Below are 23,313 nucleotides of genomic sequence, written 5' to 3'. Positions count from 1 at the left end.
AGTCGCCACCCACTGTTCAAGCTTTTCTAGATCTTTTTGAATACTCTCTCTTCCCTGGTGTTAGCTATTCCTCCTAGCTTTGTGTTGTTGGCAAATTTGATCAGTTTCCCATCAATTCCCTCCTCTAGATCATTTATAAAAATGTTGAACAACACTGAGCCTAGGACAGAGCCTTGTGGTACCCCACTTGATACATTCTTCCACTTGGATGTGCAGTCATTTATGACCATTCTTTGAGTACGATCACTCAGGCAGTTGTGAATCCACCTAACAGTTGCCTTGTCAATGCCATAGTTGGTCATTTTTTCAATAAGTATGGTATGAGATGCTTCATCAAATGCTTTACTAAAGTCAAGATAAACTATATCCACTGCATTTCCCTGATCAACCCAGTTGGTGAATCTGTCATAGAAAAAAAAAGATTCGCTTGGCATGACTTGTTTGTTACAAACCCATGCTGGCTCTGGTTAATTACTCAATTTTTATCCAAGTACTTGCATACATGCTGTTTAATAATTTGTTCAAAGAACAGAATAGAAGTCAGGCTCACAGGCCTGTAGTTTCCTGGATGTACCTTCTTCCCTTGTTTGAAGATAGGGACAACATTTGCCCTTTTGCAATCTTCCGGGATATCTCCTGCTCTCCGGTAATTATCAAAGATTATGGCGAGTGGTTCAACAATTACCTCCACTGCTTCCGTTAGTATCCTGGGATGTAGTTCAATTAGACCTTGAGACTTGAATTCATTTGAGTTAGCTAAGTATTTCTTCGCCATCTCTCTGCTTATATATAGCCTGCATTCCTTTATTCCCCCAATAGCACAGGGAAGATCAGCTGATGTTCCATCTCCATCTCTCTCCAGACATGTTACAGCAGGGAGAAACCAAAAACTGGGGCGGGGTCGAACACGGCTTGATGCTCGTTCGAGTAACGAGCACCATCAAGTACGCGAATACTTGAACGAGCATCATGCTCGGCAGAGTATGTTCACTCAACTCTATTCTTAACCAATTCACCATTTTCATCTTGCAAGCATCCAATAGCATCTTTGACTTTTCTTTTGCTTTGACATACCCCTAAAATCCTTTTTCATTGCTTTTGGCCCCTGTTGCAAGCTTCAATTCATTATTAGCTTTAGTTATTCTGACACTTGCCCTACAGTTTCTGCAGACCACATTATATTCTTCTTTAGACATTCCCCCCTCTTTCCATTTGATAAATATATATTTTTTCATTTTTAACATGTGTGCAAGTTCTGTGTTCATCCATCCTGGTCATTTTAAATGCTTCCCATTCTTCCTTCTTTTAGTAGTCGTTAAGGATTGTGCTTTGAAAATCTCATTTCACAATATTTCCCAACCTTCTTGGACATTTCTGTCCTTAAGAACATCCAACTATTGGATTCTTCCTACCCTCTTTCTGGGTTCATTGAAGTCTGCCTTTCTGAAATCCAACCTTGAGGTCTGAGTTTTCTCAGGTCTTCCTCCCCTTTTTATCCAAAATTCAAGTATAGCATGATCACTACCTTCCAAGGTCCCAGCCACCATTACTTACTTAAAGGGGTTGTCCCGCGGCAGCAAGTGGGTCTATACACTTCTGTATGGCCATATTAATGCACTTTGTAATATACATTGTGCATTAATTATGAGCCATACAGAAGTTATAAAAAGTTTTATACTTACCTGCTCTGTTGCTAGCGTCCTCGTCTCCATGGTGCCGACTAATTTTCGCCCTCCGATGGCCAAATTAGCCGCGCTTGCGCAGTCCTGGTCTTCTCCTGTCTTCTATGGAGCCGCTCGTGCAGAATGCAGGCTCCGTGTAGCTCCGCCCCGTCACGTGCCGATTCCAGCCAATCAGGAGGCTGGAATCGGCAGTGGACCGCACAGAAGAGCTGCGGTCCACGGATGCAGAGGATCCCGGCGGCCATCTTCACAGGTAAGTATAGAAGTCACCGGAGCGCGGGGATTAAGGTAAGCGCTCCGGTGAGCTTTCTGTACGTCCCTGCATCGGGGTTGTCTCGCGCCGAACGGGGGGGGGGGGGGGGGGTTGAAAAAAAAAAAAACCCGTTTCGGCGCGGGACAACCCCTTTAACCATTCCCTCCCTGTTGGTAATAATTAAAGGGGTTGTCCCGCGGCAGCAAGTGGGGTTATACACTTCTGTATGGCCATATTAATGCACTTTGTAATATACATCGTGCATTAAATATGAGCCATACAGAAGTTATACACTTACCCCTCCGGTGCTGGCATCCTCGTCTCCATGGCGTCGGCTAACGCTGTCTTCTCCTTCCATTAGATGTGCTTGCGCTGTGCAGTCTTCTGTTCTGTTCAATGGGGCCGCTCCGGCGTGCTCGCGCAGGAGAACTGGTCTGCGCATGAGCAGAAGACCTCGGTGGCGCGAGCACGCCGGAGCGGCCCCATTGAACAGAACAGAAGACCGCACAGCGCAAGCGCGTCTAATGGAAGGAGAAGACAGCGTTAGTCGGCGCCATGGAGACGAGGACGCCAGCACCGGAGGGGGTAAGTGTATAACTTCTGTATGGCTCATATTTAATGCACGATGTATATTACAAAGTGCATTAATATGGCCATACAGAAGTGTATAACCCCACTTGCTGCCGCGGGACAACCCCTTTAAGTCCAAGATAGCAGATCCCCTTGTTTTCTCTTCTACCTTTTGGAAGATAAAGTTGTCAGCAAGAGCGGATAAGAATTTGTTGGATCCATTACTGGGAGAGATTCCCAACAAATGTCTGGATAGGTAAAATCTCCCATGATCACTATGTAATGCTTTTTTGAGAGCTTGGCCATCTGATGTAGAAAGAGTTCATCCATATCTTCTGCTTGTCCAGGCGGCCTATAGTAAATGCCTACAATGGTGTCCTTTCTGTTGTTCTCTCCTCGTATTCTTACCCAAAAAGTTTCTACAGAACTACCATGCTCTGAAGCTTGAATCTCTGTGGAGATAAATGTTCTCCTAACATACAATGCAACACCTCCTTCCCTTTTTTTAGGTCTGTTTCTCATAAATACGTTGTATCCTTCAAGCCTTATGTTCCAATCATGTGTATCATTCCATCAAGTTTCCGTGATGCCTATGACATCATATTTCTCTTTTTGTGTCAGGAGCTCCATTTCTCCTTGTTTGTTTCCCATACTCTGTGGATTTGTGTAAAAACATTTAAGTTTGTGATCGGTGTTTCTTGCTCCTCTACTTTCCTTCTAAATTTTTTATCTTTGTTCTTTCTTTCCACTTCAAATAGCAAGGTTCTTAAATGTATTAATTAGCTGTAAATTTTTACATGGCCTTTCACTTCCCTTCCCATATTGTTCTAGTTTAAAGCTCTCCTAATGAGTGAAGCAAGACGCCCACAAAATATATACTTACTAGAGATGAGCGAGCGTACTCGGAAAAGCACTACTCGCTCGAGTAATGTGCTTTATCCGAGTATCGCTGTGCTCGGGTCTGAAGATTCGGGTGCCGCTGCGGCTGACAGGTGAGTCGCAGCGGGGAGCAGGGGAGAGCGGGCGGTAGAGAGGGAGAGAAAGATCTCCCCTCCGTTCCTCCCCGCTCTGCCCTGCAGCTCCCCGCTCCGTGCCGGCACCCGAATCTTTAGACCCGAGCACAGCGATACTCGGATAAAGCAAATTACTCGAGCGAGTAGTGCTTTTCCGAGTACGCTCGCTCATCTCTAATACTTACCTGTTTTTGTAAGGTGCAACCCGTCTCTAGCAAGCAGTCCATCATATAGGTAATTCATTCCATGGTCTAGAAATCCAAATCTTTTGCTGACATCCACATCAATGTAGCCAGTTGTTCACCTCTAAAATCCTGTTCCATCTTCTCATTTCATGGCCGTCCACTTGGAGGATGGATGAGAAGACTACCTGTGCTCCTAGTTCCTTCACCTTCATTCCATGACACTATAACCTACTTTTACCTACAAACCTCTCTATAGTCTAATACAATGTACCAGTCCTAGTCAGTTTGATACCATGATGGAGATTTGTATGACTGCAAGAAAGTGATACCGATTTTCACATGCCCTTTTTCAGTTTGCTGCAAAATGTTTTTGTTTATTGTACTTTGGACTTTCTACTACTTATAAAACCTAATAAAAAGAGTAAATTAAAAAATGGAAAAACTTTTGACTGCTACCATGCATTGCTAAAACTTGTTCTGTTTCTTTAATTTAGACTGCTTCGTTATTTTACTTTGATAAATAAGCTTTAAGCCTTCTTGAATTTGGAAGTTGTATCTTCTTACTGGTTATGAAGGTACATTGAAATACCATAATTCACCGCCATCCACTAGTATTGGCATTACTGAACTGTATTGTTTATGAAGCACAATTATTTCCTGTCACATTTTTAAAAACATTAGAAAGACTTATGGAAAACGGAATAAATGGCTACAATCAGAAAAGTTCTTTGTGCTACAGCTGAGATGGACTTCTCTCCTCGTCCAACATGGCTATAGTGCAGCTGTAGCCCAGGTGCAGCGCAACATATGTAATGGGATAGATTTACAAAGTTACTTTTTATGTAGATCACATCTATTTGACAACTATAAAATCCTGTATAAAAGAGCACTACAGGCAAAACTGATACACTGTGTTGCTGTGGGGCCATGGCCAGCAACTCTCCTCACCTTCCCCCTCCTGGTGATTGTGGCTCCCACCAATCTACTTCCATTAGATATCCCATCCTCTCTTGGTTCACGGCTGCTATTATGGCCCAAAGGGTGCACCTGTGCTCAACGCCTCTAAAAGACCAAGCAGCACACACAAACAGCTTTCTAGTCCCAGCCAATCCAGATAGGCTCCACTTTCTATTTAAGGCACCCTCTCCCATTGGAGACTGCCTGAGCAATTAGTCTATCAGTGTAAGAGGGGTGGGGGGTGGAACATGTCTTGTTCCCCCGGAACTATAGCTCTCTGACTGCAGGCATGTACCTCTCTATAAGAGACTGTGATTGCACCTACGCTATGTGAGGCTGCAATGTCTGGATTTTTCCGTGCACCTCAGAGAGTATAGAGAAGTCATTGAGATGATAAGTTTGCAAGTAAGGTCAATATACGAAGTGCCTTGCCATTCTGACCCAGATATATATATATATATATATATATATATGTATGTGAGTGTAAATTCCGGTTAAAATTCTGTAACATTTAAGTAACTCATGCCCTTCTATGGAATTAAATAAAACCCTGTTAGTAAAGTTTATTTGGTTTGTGAAAAAAGATCCCACTTCCATTTCTGTCAGCTACTGTGCCACCATATAACCTGCCACTCGGGCGCCTAACGAGAGATCTGTTTCAACAGTGTCTTCTGTCTGTTTTTCTGGTGTTGACCCACGTCTGTTCCACATTCTCTACTGACGTCAAGTAGTTATTTGACCACAATTTACCTGTCTGATTCCTGCCCAGACCTTTGGCCTGATTCTTTGTTCCTCAAGTACTCCACCTGCCCTGACTCCGACTCTGTTACAGGACCATTTCACTAGCTACACCCTCGGGTACCAAGTTACAGAAAATTTGCCCAAGTTGTGTCAGCTGCCTCTCAACCAAGGCTATTTCTGTGGTTATGATCTTGGGTCCTCCACTACAAAGAGCAGATCCTAATTGGTGGTGTTAAGGGATGAAAACCAGAAAAAATCCAATGCTGCCCCTGGATCTAACCCTATGGGTCCATTTACACCGAACAATTATCGTTTGAACGAGCAAATGCTGTCAGCAAATGAGTTTGCTTGTTCACTCGTGCAGCCTGTTTATACAGGGAGATACATCATTGGCTCATTCAAACAAGATAATTGTTCACTCATTTACTGTATTAGTGAATGAGAACAAATGAATGAACGCTATTTAAACTGAACAATAAGCGAACGAGCCACTGATGATTTTTACAACAACCAATTAAAAGCAAACAATTTATAATTCGTCCTTTGGTCATTGGCTGCATTTAGACTAAACGATTCGTTCCCATTCGCTCGTTTGAACGTTTTTTTTAATGATAATCGTTCTTTGTATTTGGGCCTTAAGCCAAATTGTTTTAGAGACACAGTTGATCTACTTCTGCTTTCATGGTATACATTAATCCAGTGCCTGAGGGGGTATGTTTACACTAAAAGTAACCAACCATGCACTGTCAATAGCTGTTGACCGAATGCTCATTAGGTCGAAAGCTATTTCTCCTGATTCCCACATACACAAGATCGCTCCGCATTGCCAAGTGTTCAGGTGTCTTCCATATGGACAGTGGACCACCTCTGGTGGCGGCTTATCTCCAACACAAGGATCAGGCACTCAACTTTAACATGCCGGATTCTTCTTTCCCTCAACATCATCTTTGACCACTATAGCCCATTACTGGTTATATGTAGTTCAGGATCAGCTGGTAATTGACTGCAGCAGTCAAATGACCCTGAGGTGGGACTCCATCACCCAAGAAGAGTGCAGCGTGAGGTTGGATGAGCATCACTTTATACAGGGCTGAGAACATTTCAATTTCATTACTTTCACCATAGAACCCTTTTAATTCTCTTTTGTCATGCATCACTAGGCACGACACAGTTCATCGGTTTTTGTTCCTTTGTTCCTTGTTCCTGTGATTTGTTCCTTTTTTTGAAAAAAAAACCCTACTAATAAAAGCATGAATACAGTTAGTTGGCAACCTTTGAAGTTGTCCCTAGTGTCTGTTTAAGAAAGGGAAATTAGATTGTGAAAGCCATCGGGGACAGTGAGTGGTGACATTTCTGTACTTCTGACCATGTTAGAATACATAGTTATTGTAGCCTGAGGTTTGTTGACCGACAACTTGGCGTTGTTTTTAAATTTATGAAAAATTACCCTTTTGTGAAAAAATATAAAATGTAAAAACTAAGAAAAAACATAACAGATTTAGTTTTAAAACTTGCTGATCATCCTGTTCTCTATTACTGGGATACGAATCCAGTGATGTGTAGCCGAGCGAACTTGACTCCAGTTCACAAAATGTCATATCTATTAGAACACAAGTTCCTGCGATAAAATGTTGAAATGTTGGTATCTGTCTTCTGTAGTGAGACAATTATTTTTTAACACAAAGGGTCTGCATCATTGATTTCAATGGGTTCGTTCACATAAGCATATTTTGCGCACGCGTTTACTTTTCTCACAAAACAATATGCGGCATACTGCATTTTCCTGCCTATTTGCGCAGGGAAAGATCACATATTGGGCTGATTACAACTAATGGTCCATTTCAATGAATGGGAGCATGGTTGTATGTTTTTTCTGTGTGCCAATACACAACACCCATTGCATAAATACGCAAGTAAATGCGCAGGTAAATACACTTACACCTGTGTGACACTGGCCTAAATCAAACCAATGGAAAGGTTACAGTATTAGTGGCGTATCCTGCAGGTCAGACTCATTGATAGCTGCTATCAAAAGTACGGAGCTGTGCATGGTAAGAAATCAAGGGGGACCAGTGACTCACAGGGACACCATAGCCCCTTCCGTCAGTTGATAATGTGCCTGGACCCCACCGATCTGATACTGATCCTCTTGTAGTGTCTCAAGGCTGCCAATTTGGCAGATTGACTGTTTGGCTACCATTCATAGCTTCTGGCACAGATCCAACAAAATGCTTGCCAAAATAGTGAAACATGCCACACTATTTCCTCCAGAAAAATGCCGGAGGGTTGGACAACGCCGTTGTAGTCAATGGAGTCCATCTGTTGCCATTTGTTTCCGTCAAATGCCAAATTTGTCATTCCATTTCCAGCTCCCACAATATAATGGGAATCAGAATGCCAGTGTGAGCCCAGCCCAAGCAGGGAAAGCAAAGCGTTCCAAGCATGCCCTGCCTCTAGAGCAAACACTCCACGACTTCGAACTGTTTGGCTGTATTCTCCCGGGCGATTTCCTATTGTAAGCTCTGACTGATTTTGAGATGGACAGAAGTCGCCAGGGAACCAGACCTTTTCCTTCGAATGGGTTAAAACACACAAGCGATTTTTCTCACAGAGATAGTCTGAGTTAAAAAAAACTTGCTGCATGCCCATTATTTTCTATGGGAGTGTTAAAGAATATGTTGTAATCGCATGCCGAGCTATTTGCATGTGATTTTCATGTAAGTGTGATGCAGGTTACTACGGAATCACATAAAAAAGGACCAAGGAGTGCAGAGCACAGAAAAATGTGTGATATAAGCGTGCATGGAAAACCGCAATAAATAGCATGAACATCACATTGAAAATGGTCAGTTTTTAACTGATTCAAATCACCCATGTGAATATAGTCTGAGGCCTCTTTCACACGAGCATATAGCGTTCGCCGTTTTCACAGACGGCTGATCTACGATACGATCTGATGCATTGAATTCAAATGCAGCAGATCATATGGCCGTATTCCTGCGGCATGGAAGCGCCCGGTCGGGCCAATATAGCGCTGGGCATTTTCATGCTGGCCGGAAAGATAGTCCTGGAACTATCTTTCCGGCCAGAATAGGTCGGTCACTGCATGGGCTCCTATGGGAGTGAACAACAGCGGCCGTAGAAGGAAGGTGGAAGGGAGTTTAGCAGTGTGACTGCTCAACAACTTCCACCTTATCTCCTCCCCTCCGGCTGTTTGCAATGGGAGGGGCGGGACAGTGGCAGAGCTAAGCACCGCCCCATCAAGCTTCCTCCCATTGCTGGCTGCAAACAAGGGGCGGGGAGGGGTGGGAGCTTAGCTCCGGCCCCTGTGCCGCCCCCTCCTATTGCAAACAGCCGGAGGGGAGAAGAGAGAAGGTGAGTCGGCAAGGGGGAGGGCAGGGACAACAGCATGGTGGCCTCAGCGTATAGACGCTGGGGCCCATGCCGTTTGGATGGGCACACAAACATCAGAATTGTACACTCGTTCATGTGTTTTTACGCATCAGATCGTAGTGTATATCGTCCGGCCATGAAAACGGTGGCCGATATACACTCGTGTGAAAGAACCCTTATTCTGAATTGACCCTGAGTAATCTTAAGTCGCAGTCTTAAGTTACTAAGCATCAATGTTAAAAATCGCGCTATTTCCTTCCCCATGTAAAGTCGGCCTGAGGCAAACAGCATAATGAGTGCAGCGTTTTTATGGAACGGCCGATGTGTTTTTGCTCGTGCATTGGTATATGTTGCTGTACTATTTCCATGTGCAAGGCAAAAAGATGTGCACCAATTTAAATGGATAATTAGCCAAATGACATCCAGATGCGTTCTTTTTCTGGTGCAATTGCGCAGTGTTTGATGCATCTCCTAGTGTATTTTGTGCGCATTTGCACATCCCCATTGACTTTGGCAAATGCGCGGAAAAATACACCCATGTGAATGAACCCATTGAAATAAAGGGATTCTATTAACTGCATATTACGTGCGCAAATACACCTGTGTGACGACTGCCTTAAACCATCAAGTAGAAAGGACTCTCTGTACTCCTGGGCTGGTTTCACATGACTGAGAATCTCGTGCCAGTTTACTGTGTTGCGAGACTCACAAAACTTGCGCAACTATGAACCCCATTCTTTTGAATCGAGTCATATACATGAGCGATGTTTTCCAGCACCGCATTGTGGCATGTCCTATCTCTTCGTGTTCCTCGGAATGCACTGCCCACTGTTTTCAATAGGACAGTAAAACACATTGTATACCATGCGATGTGCTCGCGAGTGCGATGCGGGGTTTTCTATTGAATACAATAGGAAACGCTTGCTAATCCTCAAACGCTCCTGAAAGCCGCGCTGGAGGATCGCTACTTCACAGAAGTGATGGGAAGCATTTTTACCATAAAGACGCATCACATTGATGTGAAAACACACGCTGGCGATCACGATATTGGGCAGAGTTTCTCGGCCTAAGATGTGTAGGTAGTAGAGATGAGCGAACGTGCTCATTTAGAGCAATTACTCGATCGAGCATCGCTGTTTTCGAGTAACTGCCTAATCGGGCGAAAAGATTCGGGGGGCGTCGGGGGTGAGTGGGGGGTTGTGGTGGGGAGTGGAGGGGGGGGGGGGGAAGAGAGAGAGAGAGCTCCCCCCTGCTATCCCCCGCTCCATCCCACCACCCCCCGTCCCCCCGGCGCCCCCCGAATCTTTTCGCCCGAGTAGACAGTTACTCGAAAAAAGCGGTGCTCGATCAAGTAATTGTCCTAAACGAGCACGTTCGCTCATCTCTAGTAGGTAGCCTTACTGATAGAAAATGTTGACTATGTATTGAGCATTTTCCAATAGGCCGTACATTGTGAAAGTTAATCATATTTTCATAATCAGTCCAGCAGGTGTAATTTGTGGCGAAACTGCTGAAATTACAGGTTTGTACGGTACATTAATTTGTGCTTAATCTCCTTGAGCAATCTTTAGTCCAGATGGCCGGTATTTAATATGGCTGTCAGGAGATTGATAGTGTTGACGGAGGCGTCATCCACTTGCAGTATATACATATCTGTGCAAAAACATTTTCTTCTATAGCTAAAATGAAATAAAATACGTTTTATCCCAATGGTATTTACCAGAACTCCGGAAATCCATGAAGAAGCAACATGAGGGGTTTTCCTCGTTCTCCTGCAGCAACATAATGGAATCGTAATCCGGAATCCTGCAGATTACATTATACAGATATTAGTGATGAGGAAGAAATGTATAATCTCCTGCATTATGTATTCATAAAAGGATAGAAACAAGCCTCACAGCATGGGCTAAGACTCCATGGCCACATTACGGCAGGAAATGTACCCTTGGAGCCTAGGATGGGTCTGATCCCACCCCTGGCATCTCATGTACAAAGCAGTAGTGCGCCCCTGTTCAGGAGCCTTTATGCAACTTGCATCGAAGCTCAATTCTAGGTGGGGACAGTTTTCAAAGATTTCTCTAATTCCATCTTCTCAGTACATGGATACTAGATACAGAACAATGATGACATTAAATAATGTACACAGCTACTACCCCGTTTCCCTGAATATAAGACATACCCTGAAAATAAGACATAGCATGATTTTCCAGAATTTTTGAGGATGCAAAATGATTTTTTAGGCTTTTTGAGGATGCTTGAAATATAAGCCCTACTCTAAAATTAAGCCCTGCTAACAGTTAATTTAAAAAAAGTCAATTTAAATAGTGTCCAGGCAGCTATACATGTAAAAAAGTTAAACCTTTTTGATCAAAAATTAATATAAGACACTGTCTTAGTTTCGGGGAAACATCTGTTCAACAGATGCCTTCATGTATTTCTACCATTTTTTCCTCTTTTTATAACATGTGTAACAATTTGTAAGGACAAACAGTTAAAAACAAAAGGGGTAGGGGATAGGGGTTGGGGTGTGGGATGGAACCTGGGAGGGGTGCAGAGAGGCACCATGTACAGTAAGCAGATCACTATGAGGAAGATTTATCATGGTTTTTTTTTGCGTAAATATCTGCAAAATTTTTCAACTTTTTGATAGGTACCCCATTCTACAGAAAAGGAGCCAAGATGCTTCTAATATATGAAGAGATGTGCACCTCTACATACTTTATATAGGTGGCGCTGCAGAGGCATTGTTCCATCTTCCTTCTGCATATTCAAATTCCCCAGAGGAGCATGCACGCTGCACAACCTTTTTGTGCGCCTGTGTGCGCAAAAGAAAAGTGCTTCACGGATGTGCAAAATGCGCGTGACTGAAGCTCTGTGTTTTGTTTTACATGTGCCCAAAATAGTGTGTACAGGCCTTCAACAGGCAAAGTTTCAGATGCCCGTTCACTGGAGCAGCTGAGCTTGGAGAAGCGCAGATGCTCCATGAAGGTCTCCTCATCAATGAACACCGTGATAGTATTGTCACAGTGTTCAGTGAAAATGGGACTCTCCGCGGGCATGAAAGAATCCTGAGCACTGTGACCAATCAGAGGCAACGCTCAGCTGTCATTCAATGGCTGAGTGCTGTCTCTGATTCGTCACTGCACTCAGCCAATCAGAGGCAGCACTTTCTGGAAGAGGGGATTTTTCAATCCCCGCCACTAGAATACAGATGAAGACTGATGGGGACTGAGAGAAGAGCCGGACAGCGCTTCTAGGGGAGTTAAATTTTAATTTTTTTTTAACAGCTAGGGATGATCTTCGGGGTAGGGCTTATATTTCAAGTCACTCGCCAAAAATCATCGCTGCAGGGGTTGCCTTTATCCCATTGCTTTCAATGGGACGACAGCAGCACCAGCCCCATTGAAAGCAATGGGAGAACATCGCAATTATCTGCCACAGCTATGCCACTGCTGTCACAGTGTTCAGTGATGAGGGGACTCCCCACAGAGATTAACAGAACATCACACAATGTCTTTACGTGCAGCACGGACCTTACCAATGCGCATTATAGGCACGCATGTCCTATCTTTTGCAGGTGCGAGTGTTTTGCGCTTCTAAAAAATGGACATGTGAACAGCCGCAAATTTTTTTTGCGCACATAGGCATGCAAAAAAAATGCTCGTCTGACCGTGGCCTTATAAGTCTCCTCACACCTTTTAGGTGCTTCCCCTAGGGAGAAACCTTACCGCTTCTGACCCATGTCACTGGCCTCTCACTCAGCCAAGCCAGCAACCTACTGCACAGTAATGAGGGGCAAAAACCCCTAAACAGTCTGTCTGTGCATGGTGATTTTTTCTTCTAGGAGAACATTCTGGCTTTGGCTTGTGTTCGCAGTCACTGTTACAAGGCTTGTGAAAAGGTCTGACATTGACTTGCAGAAATGTTGCCTGCTAATAGGTGGCGCTGTAGAAGCATCGTAACTTCTGCTTTTTATATATGAACATACCGTATATTGGGCGCATCATGCGGAAATGAGGGTAATATTAAGACCGGCATATGAAACACCAGTCTTAACCTTTCACCTGCCAAATAAGGATCCACCCTACAATTCAAAGCAAGGCAGCAACTGTGTGACTCCACTGTTCCAATTTTGGAGTATTGGCAGATAAAAGGTTAATAAATCCCCTATGTCTGTACAGATTAGCTGATACAATTCCATATTACAATGAGAAAGATCCATCAGCACCATGTGATTTTTAAAGTAGAAGTTCAGAAGGGAAGGTCCCTCATTGTAACCCTGACATCGCCTCTTAACCCTTTCCAATCCAGTGCCTGCCCTAGTCTGACATTAAGATTCCCCTGCAGAGCTCTGCTGTCGAATAAGGACTAACACATTTCTAACAGGTTATTCTGCATATGTCTACGCTGTCCTGTATACTGTAACATACATACGTAGAACAGCCTCCGACATCGGAGAACTGTCCTGCATACTGTTGGAAACATGTGTCACATCTCGTCTGACATCGGAGCTATGCGGGGAAATCTTAATGTTGGGCGAGGGACGACACTGGATTGGAAGGTGTTAATTTTCAAAAAATTGCTAATAAAATCATCATGACAGTTCATTTTTATGTGTTTCTGTTGAGTATCCCCAATACGCTTTCCAACTGAAAGTAAATAAGGGCTGGGGAGTGTGCTGGTGGCAGGGGAATTGGATCGGAAAGGGTTAATGGAGTTCCATAGGGTATATGAATGATATAGAGAGAATGGACTTTTCCTCTATTAGGCTTCTTTCCCACAAGCATATATTCGCCCACCATTTTCACGCCGGCCGATATACGCTGTGATCTGATGCATTGGACTCCAATGCATCAGATTACATGGCCGTATTCTCGTGACGTAAAAGTGCCTGGCCAGCCGAAATAGCACTGGGCGTTTTTACGTCCTGGAACTATCTTTTGGGCTGGAATATGTCGGCCGCTCCCGATGTATTCCGGCCCATGACAGCTGCCGGAGGTGGGAGGGAGTTTAAACTCCCTACCTCTGCTCTCCTTCCCGCTCGCTCTTTGCAATGGGAAGGGTAGGATGAGAGTGGAGCTAAAGCTCCGCCCCTACCCCGCCCCTTGTCCGCAGCCAGCAATGGAAGGAGCGGGATGGGGTGGTGCTCAGCTCTGCCCCTGTCCCGCCCCCTCCCATTGCAAAGAGAGAGCGGGGAGGAGAGCAGAGGTTAGTCTGCGAGGTGGAGGAAGGGGAAAGGGGCAACGGCATGGTAGCCTCGGCGTATATGCACTGGGGCCCATGCCGTGTGAACGGTCGCACAAACGTTAGATTTGTGTGCCTGTTCAAGAGCTTTAACACCACAGATGGTAGCGTATATCGGCTCGCCATGAAAACGGCGGCCAATATACGCTCGTGGGAAAGAAGCCTTAGCCAGAATTCATCTTAATGGCTGACGTGCAATACCTCATCTGTCTGGCTGAAGGTAGCTTCCTCTGGCAAAATCATCTGTTTCTCAAGGGGTCCTGGCTCCAATCTGATAGGCGTTGTCACTGTCTTTAGCATAGCTGACCACAGCTTGGTCTAGGCTGTATCTCTATCAATTGTTACTTTGTCCTCATTCTTGAAGAGGAATTTTGCTCTGGATTTGGCTGTGGATTTGGCCCTCAAATCCACAGAGAGATCCGCATCATTCTAGCATTCTATTGCAGTTCTCGCAGTTCTAATTGGCCTACGGTGCACTGATGATGGGCAAGAACCCTGAAACAGCTGTCTGCACATGGGGACTCTGGTTTGGCTTACACCCCTAGTCATGTTGCAAGGCCCGCTAAAAGGTTGGATATTAATTCACGGGGTAGCTACCTTACAATATGAAGGATTATTCCATCACTCATTTGCATGGCTTTCTCAAAGAGTATTAACTGCATTAATGTTCTGCACTTCCTGTGGAACGTCTGCACATTTTTCAGCAACAATTTAGATATTACTTATCTCTTTTTAATATAATCCTGCCCCAAAACGGAACTGATTAATTATTCTCCTATCTTGAAAATGATCCTATATAATTTATAGAAGGATGATAAATAGATTAATTCATTCATTTTATCATATTAAAATGTAGGTCAGATCCCAATTGTGATTCTCTTAGAGTGGGAAGTGTTAGAAGCCTGCAGGCTAAAGTGCTGTGCTTTGAAGTAGGAAGAACATGAGGGAGAAAAATACATGCGACCTGCATACTAACAGCAGTCAGACAGGTTCTACTGGGGAAGCTCATGAACTGTCTGCACTAATAACAATATACATTATTTTCCATATTAAGAGTGCTACTACAAGGCATTAGGCCAGATACACAGCGTGTGGTTGGGAGCACAATGGTGTTTTGATGGGGTTAGAGTAAAATCAGATTCCATGCATGCCAAAAATAATGTGAACACCAAAATTCCTGGTGAAAACCAATGGAATTTTATTTAGAACCTATAAGCATTATATGTAAAACAGATCACACTTGCTAAACTCCATTTAGACGGGATAACACTCGTCCCCTCACATACTAGCTCCTGCCCGTGCTGCTGCGCGGGAGCCAGTATCGCTGGCTCATAGCGGGGCAGCTGGAGGAGATTACTTTCCTCGCGCTCTCCCACTCCTCTCCATTCACTTAACATAGCGGCCGTTCAGTACTGAACTGCTGCTATTTACACTGAATGATCATCGCTCAGCTCATCGGCCATCGTTTATGCTGCATAAACGATGGCCGATGAGCTGATTGCTCATCGTTCAGTGTAAATAGCAGATGTTCAGTACTGAACGGCCGCTATGTTAAGTGAATGGAGAGGAGCAGGGGAGCACGAGGAGAGAAATCTCCTGCAGCTGCCTTGCCCACCTGCTGGCCGCTCTGTGAGCGAGCCAGCGATACTAGCTTCCATGCAACAGCAGGGTAGTGAGGACACACAGGGACGAGTATCTGGCATTGTTTGCCCGACATTCATCCCGTCTAAATGGAGCTTTACTTCTTACTATTGTTCAGCACTGGAAATTACTTCTTCTACGACTGAGAACAAAAACATTTATGATCCCTAAAAACGTTTGAGCACCTCCATTCTAGTACTTATACAGAACTGTGCGATAGTTTTAGCAGGTATGGAGAAATATTTAAATAAATAGCTGTTAATATTTTTTTTCCCAATTACTAAAATGCAAAGTGAATGATTTAAAGATAAATCTACATTAAATCAATATTTGGTCTGACCAACCTTTACCTTCTAAACAGCATCATTTTTTCTAGGTACTCTTTTTGAAGGAACTTGGCAGGGAGGCTGTTCCAAATATCTAGGTTGTAGGCCCAATTAGTGACGGACAACCATTGTGTCAGTCATTGATTAGGACCACCCACTGGACTCCTAATCCCACAATGAGCCAGAACTAAAATGATAAATTACCAGTTCTGCTGAACCTTTTCCTATCGAACCATACATTATAATTATCTGCTCTGCTCATTCTGTTCTGCAACATGCTGTCCTCTGATTGGACTGAGAATGAAAAATAAAAATTAAAAGTTTAGTTACTCTTTAATGACAATAGAGGGGATAAGTTGCTTATAAGTGGGAGTCCCCCTCTGCCTGTCCCTTCAGGTTTACTGCACCCCCGTAGTGATGTCTGAATAAACGTAGCGCTGGCCAAACCTGCGCAGTCAGTATTCCATTCATTTCAATGGTGGTGATAGAAAACCCTTGCCGCTCAGGTGTCTCCACAGTCTCATTGAAAGTGAATGGAGAGTCGGCGCCTTTGTGTGACCAGCACTCCCATTTTGGGGGGTGAAGTAACCCTGCAGTGAGGAGGATGTGAGACATGGGATTCCCATTCTCGAGATCGGTGGGGGTCTCAGTGGTAAGACCCCCACCAATCAGTATGTCATCCTGTGGATAGGTCATAACTTGTAATCTTGGTACAACCCTTCTAGTATGTAAGTTCACATCCTGGCATGACAGTCATCTAAATAAAACAGGAAGATATTTATTCACAAAAACCCGTGTTCCCGGAAAGTTATGTCTGTGTGTTGTTAAAAAAACGAGGTGGGTAAGAGCCCTAAGGGTGCTTTCAAATGAGCGTGTGCGTACATAGGTGCGCACAAAACCACGCATCTATTAAAACCATTGGTTCCCTATGGTGTGTTCACATGTCCATGTTTCACAGGCGTGCATAGGTCAGTGGTGCGCGTCAATATTCCCCAGAGGGAGTTCCCTTGTCACTGAGCACTGTGACAGCACTGTCACAGTGTTCAGTGACAAGGGGACTCCTCACGGGGAGTAAAGAATTCCCTGCCAGCTGTGACAGAGGATTTCTTCATCCCTGCAGGGAGTAAAGAATCGCCTGCCACACCTGTGACAGAGGATCGTGATGCCGACACCCCTGCAGTGATTTTTAGGGAAGCGCTTTAAATATAAGCCCTTCCTTGAAAGACATTCCTATCTGGTGTAAAAAATAAATAAATACTCACCTCTCTGCCGCTGCCAGGGCTCAGGTGCGTCTAGCAGCTTGGGTCCAGTCACTGCTCTGAATATCTTTGAGCATGCGGGGATTTAAAGTCCCCGCCTGCTGAAAGGGCTGTATCTGATTGGCTGAGTGCTCAGCCAATCACAAGCAGCACTCAGCCATTCATTGAATTGCAGCTGAGCACTGCTTGTGATTGATCACAGCTCTCAGCCAATTACAGGCAGTACTCAGATGTCATTCAATGAATGACTGAGTGCTACGTGTGATTGCCTGATCGCTCAGCCAATCAGACACAGCCCTCTCAGCAGGTGGGGGATTTTAAATCCTCGGCTGCTGAAAGACTTTCAGTACAGTGCTGGGCAGAGAAGCGGCTAGACGCGCCTAGCCCCGGCAGCGGCGGAGAGGTGAGTATATATTTTTTTACACAAGCTAGGGATGATTTTCAGGGAATGGCTTATATTTAAAGCCCTTCTCTGAAAATCACTGCAGTAGTTACCTGCATCTCATTGAAAGCAATGGGAGAACAGCGCGATTCTCTGCCACAGCTGCAACAGGGGATTCTTTATTCTCCACGGGGAGTGCCATCATTACTAAACACTGTGACAGTGCTGTCACAGTGTTCAGTGATGAGGGGACTCCCTGCATGAAATATTTACTTGCAGCACAGACCTATGCAGTGCACGCATGTCCTATCTTTTGCAGGTGCACAAATTCGCATGCCTATAAAAGACGGACATGTGAACACACCATAGGAAACCAATGGTTCTAATAGACATGTGGTTATGTGCGCACATACACGTGCACAAATACACGCTCGTCTGAATGAGGCCTTACACAGTAAATCCAGAGGTCTTTGTTAGGTCTTCTGCTGTTATAGCAACCCATCAACACCGTGTGATTAAACTGTGTGTGTGTGTGTGTGTGTGTGGGAGGGGGGGGGGGGGGGGTCTGATGGGTAATAAAGGGAGCTCCGTCTGTCAATTATATACGATGCATAGCATTGACAGCAGTATCTAAGTGGTTAAACAACTGGGATGCAAGGTTTATGTGATCCCAAACTTTAGAGTTGAAACCAGTCCGCCAGTATACAGCCGGGTTCTCACTCTTCCTGCATGGGACACCCATGTCTGGGTAAACCTGTGCCGGCGTTAAATGGTGTATTAACACCATTTTAGAGTTCATATATAGCCAACTTGTGGATCACTAAAGGGTTAGGGGGTTCCTCGGCAATTGTAAGCTGAAACTAGTAATTTTACTGTGCTACTCTACACGTGTACAAAATGTGCTGCACCTAAATTACATTACTGTACTGTTCTCTACCTGTTCTAAGTTTACTGCAATATTTACTATGCCTGCTGCATGTAGTCTACTACTCTCTACCTCTACTACATATACTGTACTACATATACTCTACTACTCTCTACCTCCACTACATGTACTCTACTGTACTACTCTCTACCCCCACTTCATGTAGTGTACTCCTCTATACCGCCTCTACATGTACTGTACTACGTTCTATGTGTACTACATATACTCTACTGCTCTCTACCACCACTACATGTACTGTACTACTCTCCACCTCTACTGTACTACTTTTATGTGTACTACATATACTCTACTGCTCTCTATCTCCACTACATGTACTGTACTACTCTCTATCTCCACTACATGTACTGTACTACTCTCTATCTCCACTACATGTACTGTACTACTCTATCTCTACTACATGTACTGTACTACTCTCTACCTCTACTACATATACTGTACTACTGTATGTGTACTACATATACTCTACTGCTCTCTACCATGACTACATGTACTGTATTACTCTCTATGTGTACTACATATACTCTACTGCTCTCTACCTCTGCTACATATACTTTACTACTCTCTATGTATACTACATATACTCTACTGCTCTCTACCACCACTACATGTTCTGTATTACTCTCTATGTGTACTACATATACTGTACTTCTCTTTAGTTGTATGACATGTACTATACTGCTCTCTGCCTTTACAGGAACAGTACTACACTCTACCTCCACTCCATGTTCTGTGCTGCTTTTGACCTCTAATTCAAGTACTGTACTACTCACTATGTGTGCTACATCTATTGTCCTGCTCTCTACCTGTACATATAGTGTACTGCTCTTTACCTGTTCTACATGTCCTGCACTGCACTCTACCTCCACTACATATACTCTACTGTTTTAAACATATCATAGTCTATCTTCATTGTATAAACTGTACCGCTCTCTACCTGTACTATATGTCCTTTACCACACTCTACCTCTACTATGTGTTGTACAGTACTCTACCTTCATTACATATACTCTACTGTTCTTTACCTAATACTAAATGTACTGCATTGGTCTCTACTTGTACTTCATGTGCAGAACGACTCTTTACCTCTGCCACATGTATTGTACTACTCTATCTGTATTACATGCATTATACTGCTTTCTACCTCCACTACATGTACTTACTGCTCTCTACCTCCATTACATGTTCTGTACTCTACCATCAGAACATAAATTGCTCTGTTATATACCTTATCACATGTCCTGTACTGCTCACTACCCTAACTATATATACTCTACTGTTATCTACCTTATCACATGTCCTGTACTGCTATATATACTCTACTATTATCTACCTTATCACATGTCCTGTACTGCTTGATACCCTAACTATATACAGTATACTCTACTGTTATCTACCTTATCACATGTCCTGTACTGCTCGCTACCCTAACTTTATATACTCTACTGTTATCTACCTTATCACATGTCCTGTACTACTCGCTACCCTAACTACATATACTCTACTGTTATCTACCTTATCACATGTCCTGTACTGCTCACTACCCTAACTACATATACTCTACTGTTATCTACCTTATCACATGTCCTGTACTGCTTGATACCCTAACTATATACAGTATACTCTACTGTTATCTACCTTATCACATGTCCTGTACTGCTCGCTACCCTAACTATATATACTCTACTGTTATCTACCTTATCACATGTCCTGTACTGCTCACTACCCTAACTACATATACTCTACTGTTATCTACCTTATCACATGTCCTGTACTGCTCACTACCCTAACTACATATACTCTACTGTTATCTACCTTATCACATGTCCTGTACTGCTCGCTACCCTAACTATATATACTCTACTGTTATCTACCTTATCACATGTCCTGTACTGCTCACTACCCTAACTACATATACTCTACTGTTATCTACCTTATCACATGTCCTGTACTGCTCGCTACCCTAACTACATATACTCTACTGTTATCTACCTTATCACATGTCCTGTACTGCTCGCTACCCTAATTATATATACTCTACTGTTATCTACCTTATCACATGTCCTGTACTGCTCACTACCCTAACTACATATACTCTACTGTTATCTACCTTATCACATGTCCTGTACTGCTTGATACCCTAACTATATACAGTATACTCTACTGTTATCTACCTTATCATGTCCTATACTGCTCACTACCCTAACTACATATACTCTACTGTTATCTACCTTATCACATGTCCTGTACTGCTCGCTACCCTAACTACATATACTCTACTGTTATCTACCTTATCACATGTCCTGTACTGCTCGCTACCCTAATTATATATACTCTACTGTTATTACCTTATCACATGTCCTGTACTGCTCACTACCCTAACTACATATACTCTACTGTTATCTACCTTATCACATGTCCTGTACTGCTCACTACCCTAACTACATATACTCTACTGTTATCTACCTTATCACATGTCCTGTACTGCTCACTACCCTAACTATATATACTCTACTGTTATCTACCTTATCACATGTCCTGTACTGCTCACTACCCTAACTATATATATTCTACTGTTATCTACCTTATCACATGTCCTGTACTGCTCACTACCCTAACTACATATACTCTACTGTTATCTACCTTATCACATGTCCTGTACTGCTCACTACCCTAACTATATATACTCTACTGTTATTACCTTATCACATGTCCTGTACTGCTCACTACCCTAACTACATATACTCTACTGTTATCTACCTTATCACATGTCCTGTACTGCTCACTACCCTAACTACATATACTCTACTGTTATCTACCTTATCACATGTCCTGTACTGCTCGCTACCCTAACTATATATACTCTACTGTTATCTACCTTATCACATGTCCTGTACTGCTCACTACCCTAACTATATATACTCTACTGTTTTCTACCTTATCACATGTCCTGTACTGCTCGCTACCCTAACTATATATACTCTACTGTTATCTACCTTATCACATGTCCTGTACTGCTCGCTACCCTAACTATATATACTCTACTGTTATGTACCTTGTCACATGTCCTGTACTGCTCACTACCCTAACTACATATACTCTACTGTTATCTACCTTATCACATGTCCTGTACTGCTCACTACCCTAACTACATATACTCTACTGTTATCTACCTTATCACATGTCCTGTACAGCTCACTACCTTCCCTATATATACTCTACTGTTATCTACCTTATCACATGTCCTGTACTGCTCACTACCCTAACTATATATACTCTACTGTTATCTACCTTATCACATGTCCTGTACTGCTCACTACCCTAACTACATATACTCTACTGTTATCTACCTTATCACATGTCCTGTACTGCTCACTACCCTAACTACATATACTCTACTGTTATCTACCTTATCACGTCCTGTACTGCTCACTACCCTAACTACATATACTCTACTGTTATCTACCTTATCACATGTCCTGTACTGCTCGCTACCCTAACTATATATACTCTACTGTTATCTACCTTATCACATGTCCTGTACTGCTCGCTACCCTAACTATATACACTCTACTGTTATCTGCCTTATCACATGTCCTGTACTGCTCACTACCCTAACTACATATACTCTACTGTTATCTACCTTATCACATGTCCTGTACTGCTCACTACCCTAACTACATATACTCTACTGTTATCTACCTTATCACATGTCCTGTACAGCTCGCTACCTTCCCTATATATACTCTACTGTTATCTACCTTATCACATGTCCTGTACTGCTCACTACCCTAACTACATATACTCTACTGTTATCTACCTTATCACATGTCCTGTACAGCTCGCTACCTTCCCTATATATACTCTACTGTTATCTACATGAATTACATGCACTACACAGTACTCTACCTTCACTGCATATACTCTACTGTTCTCTACCTGTATTGTATGTGCTATATTGCTCCACCCCTGCACTACATAAGTAGCATCCTCTACATCTACTGCAGTGCTCTGCATCTATATTAGATGTATTGTACTACTTTCTACTTCCACTAAAGTCAAAAAATTGACTTGTTTAACTGTTAGCAGGGCTTAATTTTGGAGTAGGGCTTATATTTCAAGCATCCTCAAAAAGCCTGAAAAATCATGCTATGTCTTATTTTCAGGGTATGTCTTATTTTCAGGGAAACAGGGTACTACATGGCGCTCATTTCACACTAACATTTATCCCCCGTTCAGGCTTTCCATCATTTGGTTACATTTTTGGAGCAGAGAGATGGAATGAAATGGTTTTGGTTTTACCACCGTTGATTTCAATGGGCTTTTAAAAAACATTGAAAAAAACCCAAAAAGCCGTCCGCTTGCTTCCGTTCTGTTTAGAGTCCAATTTTTGTTAAGCGGAACAAAAAGCACTGCAGACTGCCATATTGGTTCCACGGAATGGAAGCAAACGGAAAGCTGTTTTTTTTGTTTGTTTGTTTTTTTAAACCCCATTGAAATCAATGGTGGTAAAACCAGAACTCCTTAATTCCGTCTCTCTGTTCCAGAAATGGAACTGAGTGACAGAAAGCCTAAAGGGAGGATAAATGCTAGTGTGAACGAGCCCCACGCCCGTACAACACATACAGTCTGCTAGAAAAAAATAAAATAGAGCTGTGCTCCTCTGGTGTCCAAAGAGCAGCTTATCCTAGAACAGGTAGAGTAGTTCAGTACATGGAGTACAG

At 43.3% G+C, this 23,313-nt stretch overlaps 1 protein-coding gene across 1 annotated transcript in view; it reads right to left on the bottom strand.

The window, feature by feature from the left end:
- EPHX4 (epoxide hydrolase 4) overlaps window positions 1-23,313 on the bottom strand; it is an 83,531-nt gene that overhangs the window by 49,346 nt on the left and 10,872 nt on the right. Inside the window, exon 2 of the mRNA XM_066594745.1 lies at window positions 10,515-10,600. Coding sequence (XP_066450842.1) covers window positions 10,515-10,600 — 86 coding nt within the window. The remainder of the gene's footprint in view (window positions 1-10,514; window positions 10,601-23,313) is intronic.

This window comes from Eleutherodactylus coqui, chromosome 3 (genome assembly GCF_035609145.1).
Source record: "Eleutherodactylus coqui strain aEleCoq1 chromosome 3, aEleCoq1.hap1, whole genome shotgun sequence".
NCBI classification, from domain to species: Eukaryota; Metazoa; Chordata; class Amphibia; order Anura; family Eleutherodactylidae; genus Eleutherodactylus; species Eleutherodactylus coqui.
The sequence above is the reverse complement of the archived record's forward strand: the minus strand, read 5'-3'. Positions and strand labels throughout refer to the sequence as shown.